General features: G+C 46.3%; 1 protein-coding gene across 15 annotated transcripts in view; it reads right to left on the bottom strand.

Annotated features, from left to right (window-relative positions):
- ptprfa (protein tyrosine phosphatase receptor type Fa) overlaps positions 1-13418 on the bottom strand; it is a 346903-nt gene that overhangs the window by 45308 nt on the left and 288177 nt on the right. For all 15 annotated transcript variants that reach the window (XM_052461048.1, XM_052461037.1, XM_052461059.1 and 12 more), the window contains one exon: positions 6344-6507. In XM_052461048.1, coding sequence (XP_052317008.1) covers positions 6344-6507 — 164 coding nt within the window. The remainder of the gene's footprint in view (positions 1-6343; positions 6508-13418) is intronic.

Here is a 13418-nt window from a genome sequence, read left to right as displayed (position 1 = left end):
CCCATCTGGTTTGTGCTTAGTGGGACTACCATTTGTTTTTCAACAGGACAATGACCCAACACACCTCCAGGGTGTGTAAGAGCTATTTGACAAAGAAGGAGAGCGATGGAGTGCTGCATCAGATGACCTGGCCTCCACGATCTCCTGACCTCAACCCAATTGGGATGAGTTGGACCGCAGAGTGAAGGAAAAGCAGCCAACAAGTGCTCAGCATTTGTGGGAACTCCTTCAAGACTGTTGGAAAAGCATTCCAGGTGAAGCTGGTTGAGAGAATGCCAAGAGTGTACAAAGCTGTCATCAAGGCAATGGGTGGCTATTTTGAAGAATCTAAAATCTAAAATATATTTTGATTTGTTAAACACTTTTTTGGTTACTACATTATTCCATGTGTTATTTCATAGTTTTAATGTCTTCACTATTATTCTACAATGTAGAAAATAGTAAATATAAATAAAAACCTTTGAATGAGTAGGTGTGTCCAAACTTTTGACTGGTACTGTATGTCCCTTGTGAAAAAACACTCAACAACACACCAGCCAAAGACACAAGACATGGCATAGTGGTGTGATGTGTGATCTTGACAGTGTAGCAGAAACAAAGAGCATGTCAGTCTGTCACTGAGTCAGAACAGAACAGAGCAGCCTGACCCAGAAGCACATTTTATAGAGAAGAAGAGTGGAGTAAGGGGAGGGGAGGAGCGAGGAGAGGGTGGCTGTGCTGCAGAGTGACAGCCACGTCAGGGTTAGAGAAGGGGGAAAGGGGTTTAAAGGTGTCAAACATACTACAAAGTAGGTTCAATTAGTTAGCCAGATAACTTTGAAAAACAACCAGAAAAAACTATAGTTTGTCTGATTAATTTAGAAAGCTAAATGTAGGTATATGTTTTTTGGTTGTTCTTTCAATTAGACCATGCCCATTTCAAGCTTATACTCCCCCCCAATGTATTTTTCTGAATATTTAGGCAAGTTAGCTGGCTAACTCATTGATTCTACTTTGTAGTATACCCCGCGGGAAAGAAATACTAACCTTTCTTTTTTGCTGCATCCACAGAAAGCAGGGCGGAAGTGAGTGAGGGAGAAGACAGAGAGAAAGAGGGAAAGAGATAGAGGGAGGATTAAATGACAGATTGTCAGCAGCAGGGATGAAGCATAGAAGCAGTGGATAGGGAACCAGATTTATACTTCACCCCCTTATCCCTCCCCCCCTTTCCCTCCCTCCTCCACCCTCTCAGCCCTGCACTTTTATTCAGATGTCGACGCTGACATTTAGAAAATGAGTTTTTCCTCTAGGGGCCCAGATCTCAATCCCAATCCCTGCCACTATCATAATCTTCAACAAGTTTTTTTAATAAAATATTTTTCTTTACAACCCTTTCTCTTAAAATGCATATGCTATGAGAAAAGGCTGGTAGGATATTATGTTATGTGGTGTTGGACAGGTTTAATGATGGTGCACTATGCTCCTTTAGGTTACTTGATGTAAATATTGTACTAGCTGAGTGGAAATACAGTAGGCTGCATCTTGCAACTAATGTCCTGGTATGAACTTTCATCCTAATACATTGTGTGGAAAGATGAGGATGGTGTTCTCATATACATAATTTCTCCTACTGGTAACAGACGTCAATTCAACATCTATTCCACGTAATGTTTTTGAAATGATGTGGAAACAACATTGATTCAACCAGTGTGTGCCCAGTAGCCTGTTTCATCCCTATATACATAACCTCTGTTTCACCACTTTTGCAAATGTTGACATGTCTTTCGATCGGCCTCTTCAACTGTATTTTACATTTTGTTGAGGTTACATTCATTTAAGTTTGAGGATAATCCATTTTTAGCTAAATTACTTCCAAGTCATACAAAGTTGCAATGGCTCCTGGTATGGACTTCAGAGAGCTATAGGCCTATGCAGTCAAATAGGCATGCTAAATCGGGCCACTTCAAAAGATTTATTCTCATTTGCTGTGAAGAAATCATCCACCCTCCTTCCATTGAAGCCAGCCCTGGCTGGGCTTATCCACACAGAGAGAGCAGCTAACGCTCTCTGCAGTGCTCTGTGCTCTCACTGACAACTGCCCTCAAAGCCAAAAGGACTTAGACCTGAATTTTTTTTAAATAAAATTGAATTACTTGTTCAGCTGAGTTCAGCTCACTACTTTACTTTCCTGGGTTGGTGTGTACGAGCAAGTTGAGCTCTGGCTCCTTCTGATCACCAGACGAAGGAGAAGTAAGGCGAAGCCTTCTGAGAAGTAAGGAGAGCTACCCCAGAGACTGAAGAGTCTCTCTCTGGTTTTAGAATGAAAGACTGAACACCCAGTAAGAGAGGATGGTGACGAAAGAGTTGAACAGATCGGCAGCGACAGAGAGAGGAGGCCCAACCCATCCCAACATGTCCCCAACAGTGTTGTAGCTAGCTGAGATGTCATCATCAGCGGAAGGGACCATATGGATCCTCCTCTTCCCTCTCTCTCTAAAGCTTGCTCAGTCAGAAGCTCCAGATGTCTGGCCTAAGGACAGCCCCACTCAAACAGAGCAGAGAAAACACGGCTGGGCCAACTGTTAACCTGCGTGAGACAGCAGGGCTGCAGGCTACTTGACTGAGCAGCCTCCCATGTGCCCACTCCAAGGAGAAAGTCCTCACAGAGCCTTCAGGCCCAGGCTAGATGAATGCCTGTCTGTCTTAATTGAGGAACCACTGAACTCCAACGAACAGATGTCATTTATAATCAATCTTAAATACAACTTGTTTTATGGTTGTAAGTTAAAGCTAAAGAGGGAAAATAAAACCTCCGGGGACTGCTTTAAGATGATAATTCAAGGAGTCAGATTTTAGATAAACACTGAATAACAAACCTCTGAGATAACATATTATTGCTTGAAACATTTGGCTGTCAAAATGATGAAAAAACATTGTTTTCAGTCATGTCCTAACTATCCTTAGCAATAATGTCACTTTCCTGAGAACACAAGCAGCCATGTACAGCTGAAAATCTATCCACAAACACCAGAGTGCCCTGTTGCACATTCATTGCAGCAATTGTTCTAGCAATGAGCATGCCCCGCCCACCTGAGGATCTGTCTTTTCCAGCCATCTACTTCCTGTGTTTGAGGGGTGCCCCGCCCACCTGAGGATCTGTCTTTTCCAGCCATCTACTTCCTGTGTTTGACGTGTGCCCCGCCCACCTGAGGATCTGTCTTTTTCAGCCATCTACTTCCTGTGTTTGAGGGGTGCCCCGCCCACCTGAGGATCTGTCTTTTTCAGTCATCTACTTCCTGTGTTTGTGGGGTGCCCCGCCCACCTGAGGATCTGTCTTTTCCAGTCATCTACTTTCTGTGTTTGTGGGGTGCCCCGGCCACCTGAGGATCTGTCTTTTCCAGCCATCTACTTCCTGTGTTTGTGGGGTGCCCCGCCCACCTGAGGATCTGTCTTTTCCAGCCATCTACTTCCTGTGTTTGTGGGGTGCCCCGCCCACCTGAGGATCTGTCTTTTCCAGTCATCTACTTCCTGTGTTTGTGGGGTGCCCCGCCCACCTGAGGATCTGTCTTTTCCAGCCATCTACTTTCTGTGTTTGAGGGGTGCCCCGCCCACTTGAGGATCTGTCTTTTCCAGCCATCTACTTTCTGTGTTTGAGGGGTGCCCCGCCCACCTGAGGATCTGTCTTTTCCAGCCATCTACTTCCTGTGTTTGAGGGGTGCCCCGCCCACCTGAGGATCTGTCTTTTCCAGCCATCTACTTTCTGTGTTTGAGGGGTGCCCCGCCCACCTGAGGATCTGTCTTTTCCAGCCATCTACTTTCTGTGTTTGAGGGGTGCCCCGCCCACCTGAGGATCTGTCTTTTCCAGCCATCTACTTCCTGTGTTTGAGGGGTGCCCCGCCCACCTGAGGATCTGTCTTTTCCAGCCATCTACTTCCTGTGTTTGTGGGGTGCCCCGCCCACCTGAGGATCTGTCTTTTCCAGCCATCTACTTCCTGTGTTTGAGGGGTGCCCCGCCCACCTGAGGATCTGTCTTTTCCAGCCATCTACTTCCTGTGTTTGAGGGGTGCCCCGCCCACCTGAGGATCTGTCTTTTCCAGCCATCTACTTCCTGTGTTTGTGGGGTGCCCCGCCCACCTGAGGATCTGTCTTTTCCAGCCATCTACTTCCTGTGTTTGAGGGGTGCGAAATCCACTTGTCACCTAAATCTTTCTGGATTGTTTTTATTTTACTCCTGCGACTCTTTCATACTCTTGCTTGTGCCTGTAGTTTTTTCCCGTTGACATTACGACTGTGGAAATGTTAGTAATGACCTGTTAAACACAGCCATTTAATGGATGAAATGGGATCAATGGAATAGGTTGTCTTTCCGTTGCATCGAAAAGAACGCTAAAGCTTCATCAGGGATTTAACGCATCGTCTCGACACGATGATCACGCTCTCCGCAGCCGATGTACTCCGAGCACACGCTGAACAACTAGCAAGTGTCTTCACTGACATTTTCAACCTCTCCCTGTCCGAGTCTGTAATATCAACATGTTTCAAGAAGACCACCATAGACCCTGTGCCGAAGAACACTAAGGTAACCTGCCTAAATGACTACCGATCCATAGCAATCATGTCTGTAGTCATGAAATGCTTTGAAAGGCTGGTCATGGCTCACATCAACACCATTATCCCAGAAACCCTAGGCCCACTCCAATTTGCATACCGCACCAACAGATCCACAGATAATGCAATCTCTACTACACTCCACACTGACCTTTCACACCTGGACAAAAGGAACACCTATGTGAGAATGCTGTTCATTGATTACATTTCAGTATTCAACATCATAGTGCCCTCAAAGCTCATCACTAAGCTAAGGACCCTGGGACTAAACACCTCCCTCTGCAACTGGATCCTGGACTTCCTGACGGGCCGCCCCCAGATGGTAAGGGTAGGTAACAACACATCCGCCACGCTGATCCTCAGCATGGGGGCCCCTCAGGGGTGCATGCTCAGTCCCCTCCTGTACTCCCTGTTAACGCATGACTGCATGGCCAGGCACAACTCCAACACCATCATTAATTTTGCTGACACAACAGTGGTAGTCCTGACGACCGACAATGATGAAACAGCCTATAGGGAGGAGGTCAGAGACCTGACTGTGTGGTGCCAGGACAAAAACATCTCCCTCAACGTGATCAAGACAAGGGAGATGATTGTGAACTACAGGAAAAGGAGTGCCGAGCACACCCCCATTCTCATCGACGGGGCTGTAGTGGAGCAGGTTGAGAGCTTCAAGTTCCTTGGTGTCCACATCACCAACAAATTAACATGGTCCAAATACACCAAGACATTTGTGAAAAGGGCACGACAAAACCTATTCCCCCTAGGAGACTGAAAAGATTTGACATGGGTCCTCAGATCCTCAAAAGGTTTTACAACTGCACCATCAAGAGCATCCTGACGGGTTGCATCACTGCCTGGTAAGGCAACTGCTCATCCTCCGACCACAAGGCACTACAGAGGGTAGTGCATACGGTCCAGTACATCACTGGGGCCAAGCATCCTGCCATCCAGGACCTCTATACCAGGCGGTGCCAGAGGAAGTCCCTAAAAATTGTCAAAGACTCCAGCCACCTAGACATAGTCTGTATAGCCCCGCTATTATTATTTACTGCTGCTCTTTAATTATTTGTTATTCTTATCTCTTACTCTTTTTTTTGTATTTTCTTAAAACTGCATTGTTGGTTAAGTAAGCATTTCACTGTAAGGTCTACCTACACCTGTTGTATTGTAACAAATAAAATTAGATTTAATTTGAAAGAGAAGGTACATTTATTTTGATTGGTGTACATCTTTTGTGGAAACCATAATTTAGTACAGTTGAACTGTAAAAAAAAAAAAAGATGCGCTGAAATTAAAGCAAATTCCAAAAATGAACACTCGGATTATAGTGATATTATGTCTGATCTCACAAACAATGTAAAGTATGTATAGGTAGGTGTAATCTGGAAAACACTCATATAAATGTATAATGTTCTTTATTTGAACACAAAATATATATTTTTTTATATCTGATATCATTAGACAATGTATATATGAGTGCATTCTAAGGATAAAAGATAAAACATTTGACAATAAATTGAATACCTGAATTTCCACCGAAATCCCTGAACATTCATATTTGTCCGTAGCTGTATAATGTTTGGAGTATCTTCATCCACTGTCCAACTGTTGCATATATTATTTGTATTTATTTTTTATTTAACCATTTTGATGACCGTTGCTAATTGTTCTTCAAATACGATGGTGCTACCTAACTTTTTAGTGCTCACAATTGTCACCTATAAGTAGAAAGTTGGCGTGGCAGCGTAGTTACCTCTTGAAGAGCAGGATGGCGATGACGATGATGATGATGAGTACAACAGCCAGGACAGGGCCCATGACCCACAGCATCTCTGGGTCCTCAGCATGGAGGGGCATACCGCTGTGGAGCTTCACCGTGATGGGGTCTGAGTACGGGCTGGCCGCAAACGTCTTCTGCTGCAGGAGGGAAGGGAGAACCAACAGAGTGAGGAGGACACCACACAGGAACCACCGTTTAGTAGGAAGGCGCTCTATAGTTTTGATGAGTCTGAACACTAAATGACCTTCTCTCAGATATACACACTATATTAATGCAGAGCCTTTTGACCTTGATGAACCTATAGACCGGTGTAGTCTCAAGCCTGTTCCAATACTTTAGAAACGCTGATATCTCTATAGCTGTTATGCCTCATGTCTTAGCCCTAGTCTAACCCAGTGGCCGATGTCAGTGGCTGACAGAGGCTAACATCAGCCAGGCATCTGACAACATGGTGTTCGGTCAACATTATGCTGACTTAGTCCTGTCCTATATCAATCAAATTTTATTTATATAGCCCTTCGTACATCAGCTGATATCTCAAAGTGCTGTACAGAAACCCAGCCTAAAACCCCAAACAGCAAGCAATGCAGGTGTAGAAGCACGGTGGCTAGGAAAAACTCCCTAGAAAGACCAAAACCTAGGAAGAAACCTAGAGAGGAACCAGGCTATGTGTGTACAGAGTTCTTGTCACGTTCTGACCTTAGTTCTTGTTATGTCTTTGTTTTAGGTTGGTCAGGGCGTGAGTTGGGGCGATTTGTCTATGTTAGTTTTTCTATGTTGTGTTTTGCGTTTGGCCTGGTATGGTTCTCAATCAGAGGCAGGTGTCGTATAGCTCTGCCTTGGCCCTGTCCTATACAGAGTTCTCTATAGCTCTGCCTTGGCCCTGTCCTATACAGAGTTCTATATAGCTCTGCCTTGGCCCTGTCCTATACAGAGTTCTATATAGCTCTGCCTTGGCCCTGTCCTATACAGAGTTCTATATAGCTCTGCCTTGGCCCTGTCCTATACAGAGTTCTATATAGCACTGCCTTGGTCCTGACCTATACAGAGTTCTATATAGCTCTGCCTTGGTCCTGACCTATACAGAGTTCTATATAGCACTGCCTTGGTCCTGACCTATACAGAGTTCTCTATAGCTCTGCCTTGGCCCTGTCCTATACAGAGTTCTATATAGCTCTGCCTTGGCCCTGACCTATACAGAGTTCTATATAGCTCTGCCTTGGCCCTGTCCTATACAGAGTTCTCTATATCTCTGCCTTGGCCCTGTCCTATTGAGAGTTCTCTATAGCTCTGCCTTGGCCCTGTCCTATACAGAGTTCTATATAGCTCTGCCTTGGCCCTGACCTATACAGAGTTCTCTATAGCTCTGCCTTGGCCCTGTCCTATACAGAGTTCTATATAGCACTGCCTTGGTCCTGACCTATACAGAGTTCTATATAGCTCTGCCTTGGCCCTGTCCTATACAGAGTTCTATATAGCACTGCCTTGGTCCTGACCTATACAGAGTTCTCTATAGCTCTGCCTTGGCCCTGTCCTATACAGCGTTCTATATAGCTCTGCCTTGGCCCTGACCTATACAGAGTTATATATAGCTCTGCCTTGGCCCTGTCCTATACAGAGTTCTCTATAGCTCTGCCTTGGCCCTGTCCTATTGAGAGTTCTCTATAGCTCTGCCTTGGCCCTGACCTATACAGAGTTCTCTATAGCTCTGCCTTGGCCCTGTCCTATACAGAGTTCTATATAGCTCTGCCTTGGCCCTGTCCTATACAGAGTTCTCTATAGCTCTGCCTTGGCCCTGTCCTATACAGCGTTCTATATAGCTCTGCCTTGGCCCTGTCCTATACAGAGTTCTATATAGCTCTGCCTTGGCCCTGTCCTATACAGAGTTCTATATAGCACTGCCTTGGTCCTGACCTATACAGAGTTCTATATAGCTCTGCCTTGGCCCTGTCCTATACAGAGTTCTATATAGCACTGCCTTGGTCCTGACCTATACAGAGTTCTCTATAGCTCTGCCTTGGCCCTGTCCTATACAGAGTTCTATATAGCTCTGCCTTGGCCCTGACCTATACAGAGTTCTATATAGCTCTGCCTTGGCCCTGTCCTATACAGAGTTCTCTATAGCTCTGCCTTGGCCCTGTCCTATTGAGAGTTCTCTATAGCTCTGCCTTGGCCCTGTCCTATACAGAGTTCTCTATAGCTCTGCCTTGGCCCTGACCTATACAGAGTTCTCTATAGCTCTGCCTTGGCCCTGTCCTATACAGAGTTCTATATAGCACTGCCTTGGTCCTGACCTATACAGAGTTCTATATAGCTCTGCCTTGGCCCTGTCCTATACAGAGTTCTATATAGCACTGCCTTGGTCCTGACCTATACAGAGTTCTCTATAGCTCTGCCTTGGCCCTGTCCTATACAGAGTTCTATATAGCTCTGCCTTGGCCCTGACCTATACAGAGTTATATATAGCTCTGCCTTGGCCCTGTCCTATACAGAGTTCTCTATAGCTCTGCCTTGGCCCTGTCCTATTGAGAGTTCTCTATAGCTCTGCCTTGGCCCTGACCTATACAGAGTTCTCTATAGCTCTGCCTTGGCCCTGTCCTATACAGAGTTCTATATAGCTCTGCCTTGGCCCTGTCCTATACAGAGTTCTCTATAGCTCTGCCTTGGCCCTGTCCTATACAGCGTTCTATATAGCTCTGCCTTGGCCCTGTCCTATACAGAGTTCTCTATAGCTCTGCCTTGGCCCTGTCCTATACAGAGTTCTCTATAGCTCTGCCTTGGCCCTGTCCTATACAGAGTTCTATATAGCTCTGCCTTGGCCCTGTCCTATACAGAGTTCTATATAGCTCTGCCTTGGCCCTGTCCTATACAGAGTTCTATATAGCTCTGCCTTGGCCCTGTCCTATACAGAGTTCTATATAGCACTGCCTTGGTCCTGACCTATACAGAGTTCTATATAGCTCTGCCTTGGCCCTGTCCTATACAGAGTTCTATATAGCACTGCCTTGGTCCTGACCTATACAGAGTTCTCTATAGCTCTGCCTTGGCCCTGTCCTATACAGAGTTCTATATAGCACTGCCTTGGTCCTGACCTATACAGAGTTCTATATAGCTCTGCCTTGGCCCTGTCCTATACAGAGTTCTATATAGCACTGCCTTGGTCCTGACCTATACAGAGTTCTCTATAGCTCTGCCTTGGCCCTGTCCTATACAGAGTTCTATATAGCTCTGCCTTGGCCCTGACCTATACAGAGTTATATATAGCTCTGCCTTGGCCCTGTCCTATACAGAGTTCTCTATAGCTCTGCCTTGGCCCTGTCCTATTGAGAGTTCTCTATAGCTCTGCCTTGGCCCTGACCTATACAGAGTTCTCTATAGCTCTGCCTTGGCCCTGTCCTATACAGAGTTCTATATAGCTCTGCCTTGGCCCTGTCCTATACAGAGTTCTCTATAGCTCTGCCTTGGCCCTGTCCTATACAGAGTTCTATATAGCTCTGCATTGGCCCTGACCTATACAGAGTTCTCTATAGCTCTGCCTTGGCCCTGTCCTATACAGAGTTCTATATAGCTCTGCCTTGGCCCTGTCCTATACAGAGTTCTATATAGCACTGCCTTGGTCCTGACCTATACAGAGTTCTATATAGCTCTGCCTTGGCCCTGTCCTATACAGAGTTCTATATAGCACTGCCTTGGTCCTGACCTATACAGAGTTCTCTATAGCTCTGCCTTGGCCCTGTCCTATACAGAGTTCTATATAGCTCTGCCTTGGCCCTGACCTATACAGAGTTCTATATAGCTCTGCCTTGGCCCTGTCCTATACAGAGTTCTCTATAGCTCTGCCTTGGCCCTGTCCTATTGAGAGTTCTCTATAGCTCTGCCTTGGCCATGTCCTATACAGAGTTCTATATAGCTCTGCCTTGGCCCTGACCTATACAGAGTTCTCTATAGCTCTGCCTTGGCCCTGTCCTATACAGAGTTCTATATAGCACTGCCTTGGTCCTGACCTATACAGAGTTCTATATAGCTCTGCCTTGGCCCTGTCCTATACAGAGTTCTATATAGCACTGCCTTGGTCCTGACCTATACAGAGTTCTCTATAGCTCTGCCTTGGCCCTGTCCTATACAGAGTTCTCTATAGCTCTGCCTTGGCCCTGTCCTATACAGAGTTCTATATAGCACTGCCTTGGTCCTGACCTATACAGAGTTCTATATAGCTCTGCCTTGGCCCTGTCCTATACAGAGTTCTATATAGCACTGCCTTGGTCCTGACCTATACAGAGTTCTCTATAGCTCTGCCTTGGCCCTGTCCTATACAGAGTTCTCTATAGCTCTGCCTTGGCCCTGTCCTATTGAGAGTTCTCTATAGCTCTGCCTTGGCCATGTCCTATACAGAGTTCTATATAGCTCTGCCTTGGCCCTGACCTATACAGAGTTCTCTATAGCTCTGCCTTGGCCCTGTCCTATACAGAGTTCTATATAGCACTGCCTTGGTCCTGACCTATACAGAGTTCTATATAGCTCTGCCTTGGCCCTGTCCTATACAGAGTTCTATATAGCACTGCCTTGGTCCTGACCTATACAGAGTTCTCTATAGCTCTGCCTTGGCCCTGTCCTATACAGAGTTCTATATAGCTCTGCCTTGGCCCTGACCTATACAGAGTTATATATAGCTCTGCCTTGGCCCTGTCCTATACAGAGTTCTCTATAGCTCTGCCTTGGCCCTGTCCTATTGAGAGTTCTCTATAGCTCTGCCTTGGCCCTGACCTATACAGAGTTCTCTATAGCTCTGCCTTGGCCCTGTCCTATACAGAGTTCTATATAGCTCTGCCTTGGCCCTGTCCTATACAGAGTTCTCTATAGCTCTGCCTTGGCCCTGTCCTATACAGCGTTCTATATAGCTCTGCCTTGGCCCTGTCCTATACAGAGTTCTATATAGCTCTGCCTTGACCCTGTCCTATACAGAGTTCTATATAGCTCTGCCTTGGCCCTGACCTATACAGAGTTCTATATAGCTCTGCCTTGGCCCTGTCCTATACAGAGTTCTCTATAGCTCTGCCTTGGCCCTGACCTATACAGAGTTCTCTATAGCTCTGCCTTGGCCCTGTCCTATACAGAGTTCTCTATAGCTCTGCCTTGGCCCTGTCCTATACAGAGTTCTCTATAGCTCTGCCTTGGCCCTGTCCTATACAGAGTTCTCTATAGCTCTGCCTTGGCCCTGTCCTATACAGAGTTCTCTATAGCTCTGCCTTGGCCCTGTCCTATACAGAGTTCTATATAGCTCTGCCTTGGCCCTGTCCTATACAGAGTTCTCTATAGCTCTGCCTTGGCCCTGTCCTATACAGAGTTCTCTATAGCTCTGCCTTGGCCCTGTCCTATACAGAGTTCTATATAGCTCTGCCTTGGCCCTGTCCTATACAGAGTTCTATATAGCTCTGCCTTGGCCCTGTCCTATAGAGAGTTCTATATAGCTCTGCCTTGGCCCTGTCCTATAGAGAGTTCTATATAGCTCTGCCTTGGCCCTGTCCTATACAGAGTTCTCTATAGCTCTGCCTTGGCCCTGTCCTATACAGAGTTCTCTATAGCTCTGCCTTGGCCCTGTCCTATACAGAGTTCTATATAGCTCTGCCTTGGCCCTGTCCTATACAGAGTTCTATATAGCTCTGCCTTGGCCCTGTCCTATACAGAGTTCTATATAGCTCTGCCTTGACCCTATCCTATACAGAGTTCTATATAGCTCTGCCTTGGCCCTGACCTATACAGAGTTCTATATAGCTCTGCCTTGGCCCTGTCCTATACAGAGTTCTCTATAGCTCTGCCTTGGCCCTGTCCTATACAGAGTTCTCTATAGCTCTGCCTTGGCCCTGTCCTATACAGAGTTCTCTGTAGCTCTGCCTTGGCCCTGTCCTATACAGAGTTCTATATAGCTCTGCCTTGGCCCTGTCCTATACAGAGTTCTCTATAGCTCTGCCTTGGCCCTGTCCTATACAGAGTTCTCTATAGCTCTGCCTTGGCCCTGTCCTATACAGAGTTCTATATAGCTCTGCCTTGGCCCTGTCCTATACAGAGTTCTCTATAGCTCTGCCTTGGCCCTGTCCTATACAGAGTTCTCTATAGCTCTGCCTTGGCCCTGTCCTATACAGAGTTCTCTATAGCTCTGCCTTGGCCCTGTCCTATACAGAGTTCTATATAGCTCTGCCTTGGCCCTGTCCTATACAGAGTTCTCTATAGCTCTGCCTTGGCCCTGTCCTATACAGAGTTCTATATAGCTCTGCCTTGGCCCTGTCCTATACAGAGTTCTATATAGCACTGCCTTGGTCCTGACCTATACAGAGTTCTATATAGCTCTGCCTTGGCCCTGTCCTATACAGAGTTCTATATAGCACTGCCTTGGTCCTGACCTATACAGAGTTCTCTATAGCTCTGCCTTGGCCCTGTCCTATACAGAGTTCTCTATAGCTCTGCCTTGGCCCTGTCCTATTGAGAGTTCTCTATAGCTCTGCCTTGGCCCTGTCCTATACAGAGTTCTATATAGCTCTGCATTGGCCCTGACCTATACAGAGTTCTCTATAGCTCTGCCTTGGCCCTGTCCTATACAGAGTTCTATATAGCACTGCCTTGGTCCTGACCTATACAGAGTTCTATATAGCTCTGCCTTGGCCCTGTCCTATACAGAGTTCTATATAGCACTGCCTTGGTCCTGACCTATACAGAGTTCTCTATAGCTCTGCCTTGGCCCTGTCCTATACAGAGTTCTATATAGCTCTGCCTTGGCCCTGACCTATACAGAGTTATATATAGCTCTGCCTTGGCCCTGTCCTATACAGAGTTCTCTATAGCTCTGCCTTGGCCCTGTCCTATTGAGAGTTCTCTATAGCTCTGCCTTGGCCCTGACCTATACAGAGTTCTCTATAGCTCTGCCTTGGCCCTGTCCTATACAGAGTTCTATATAGCTCTGCCTTGGCCCTGTCCTATACAGAGTTCTCTATAGCTCTGCATTGGCCCTGTCCTATACAGCGTTCTATATAGCTCTGCCTTGGCCCTGTCCTAT

Source organism: Oncorhynchus keta, chromosome 1 (genome assembly GCF_023373465.1).
Source record: "Oncorhynchus keta strain PuntledgeMale-10-30-2019 chromosome 1, Oket_V2, whole genome shotgun sequence".
NCBI lineage: Eukaryota > Metazoa > Chordata > Actinopteri > Salmoniformes > Salmonidae > Oncorhynchus > Oncorhynchus keta.
Note: the sequence above shows the minus strand (reverse complement) of the source record. Positions and strands in the feature narration are given on the sequence as shown.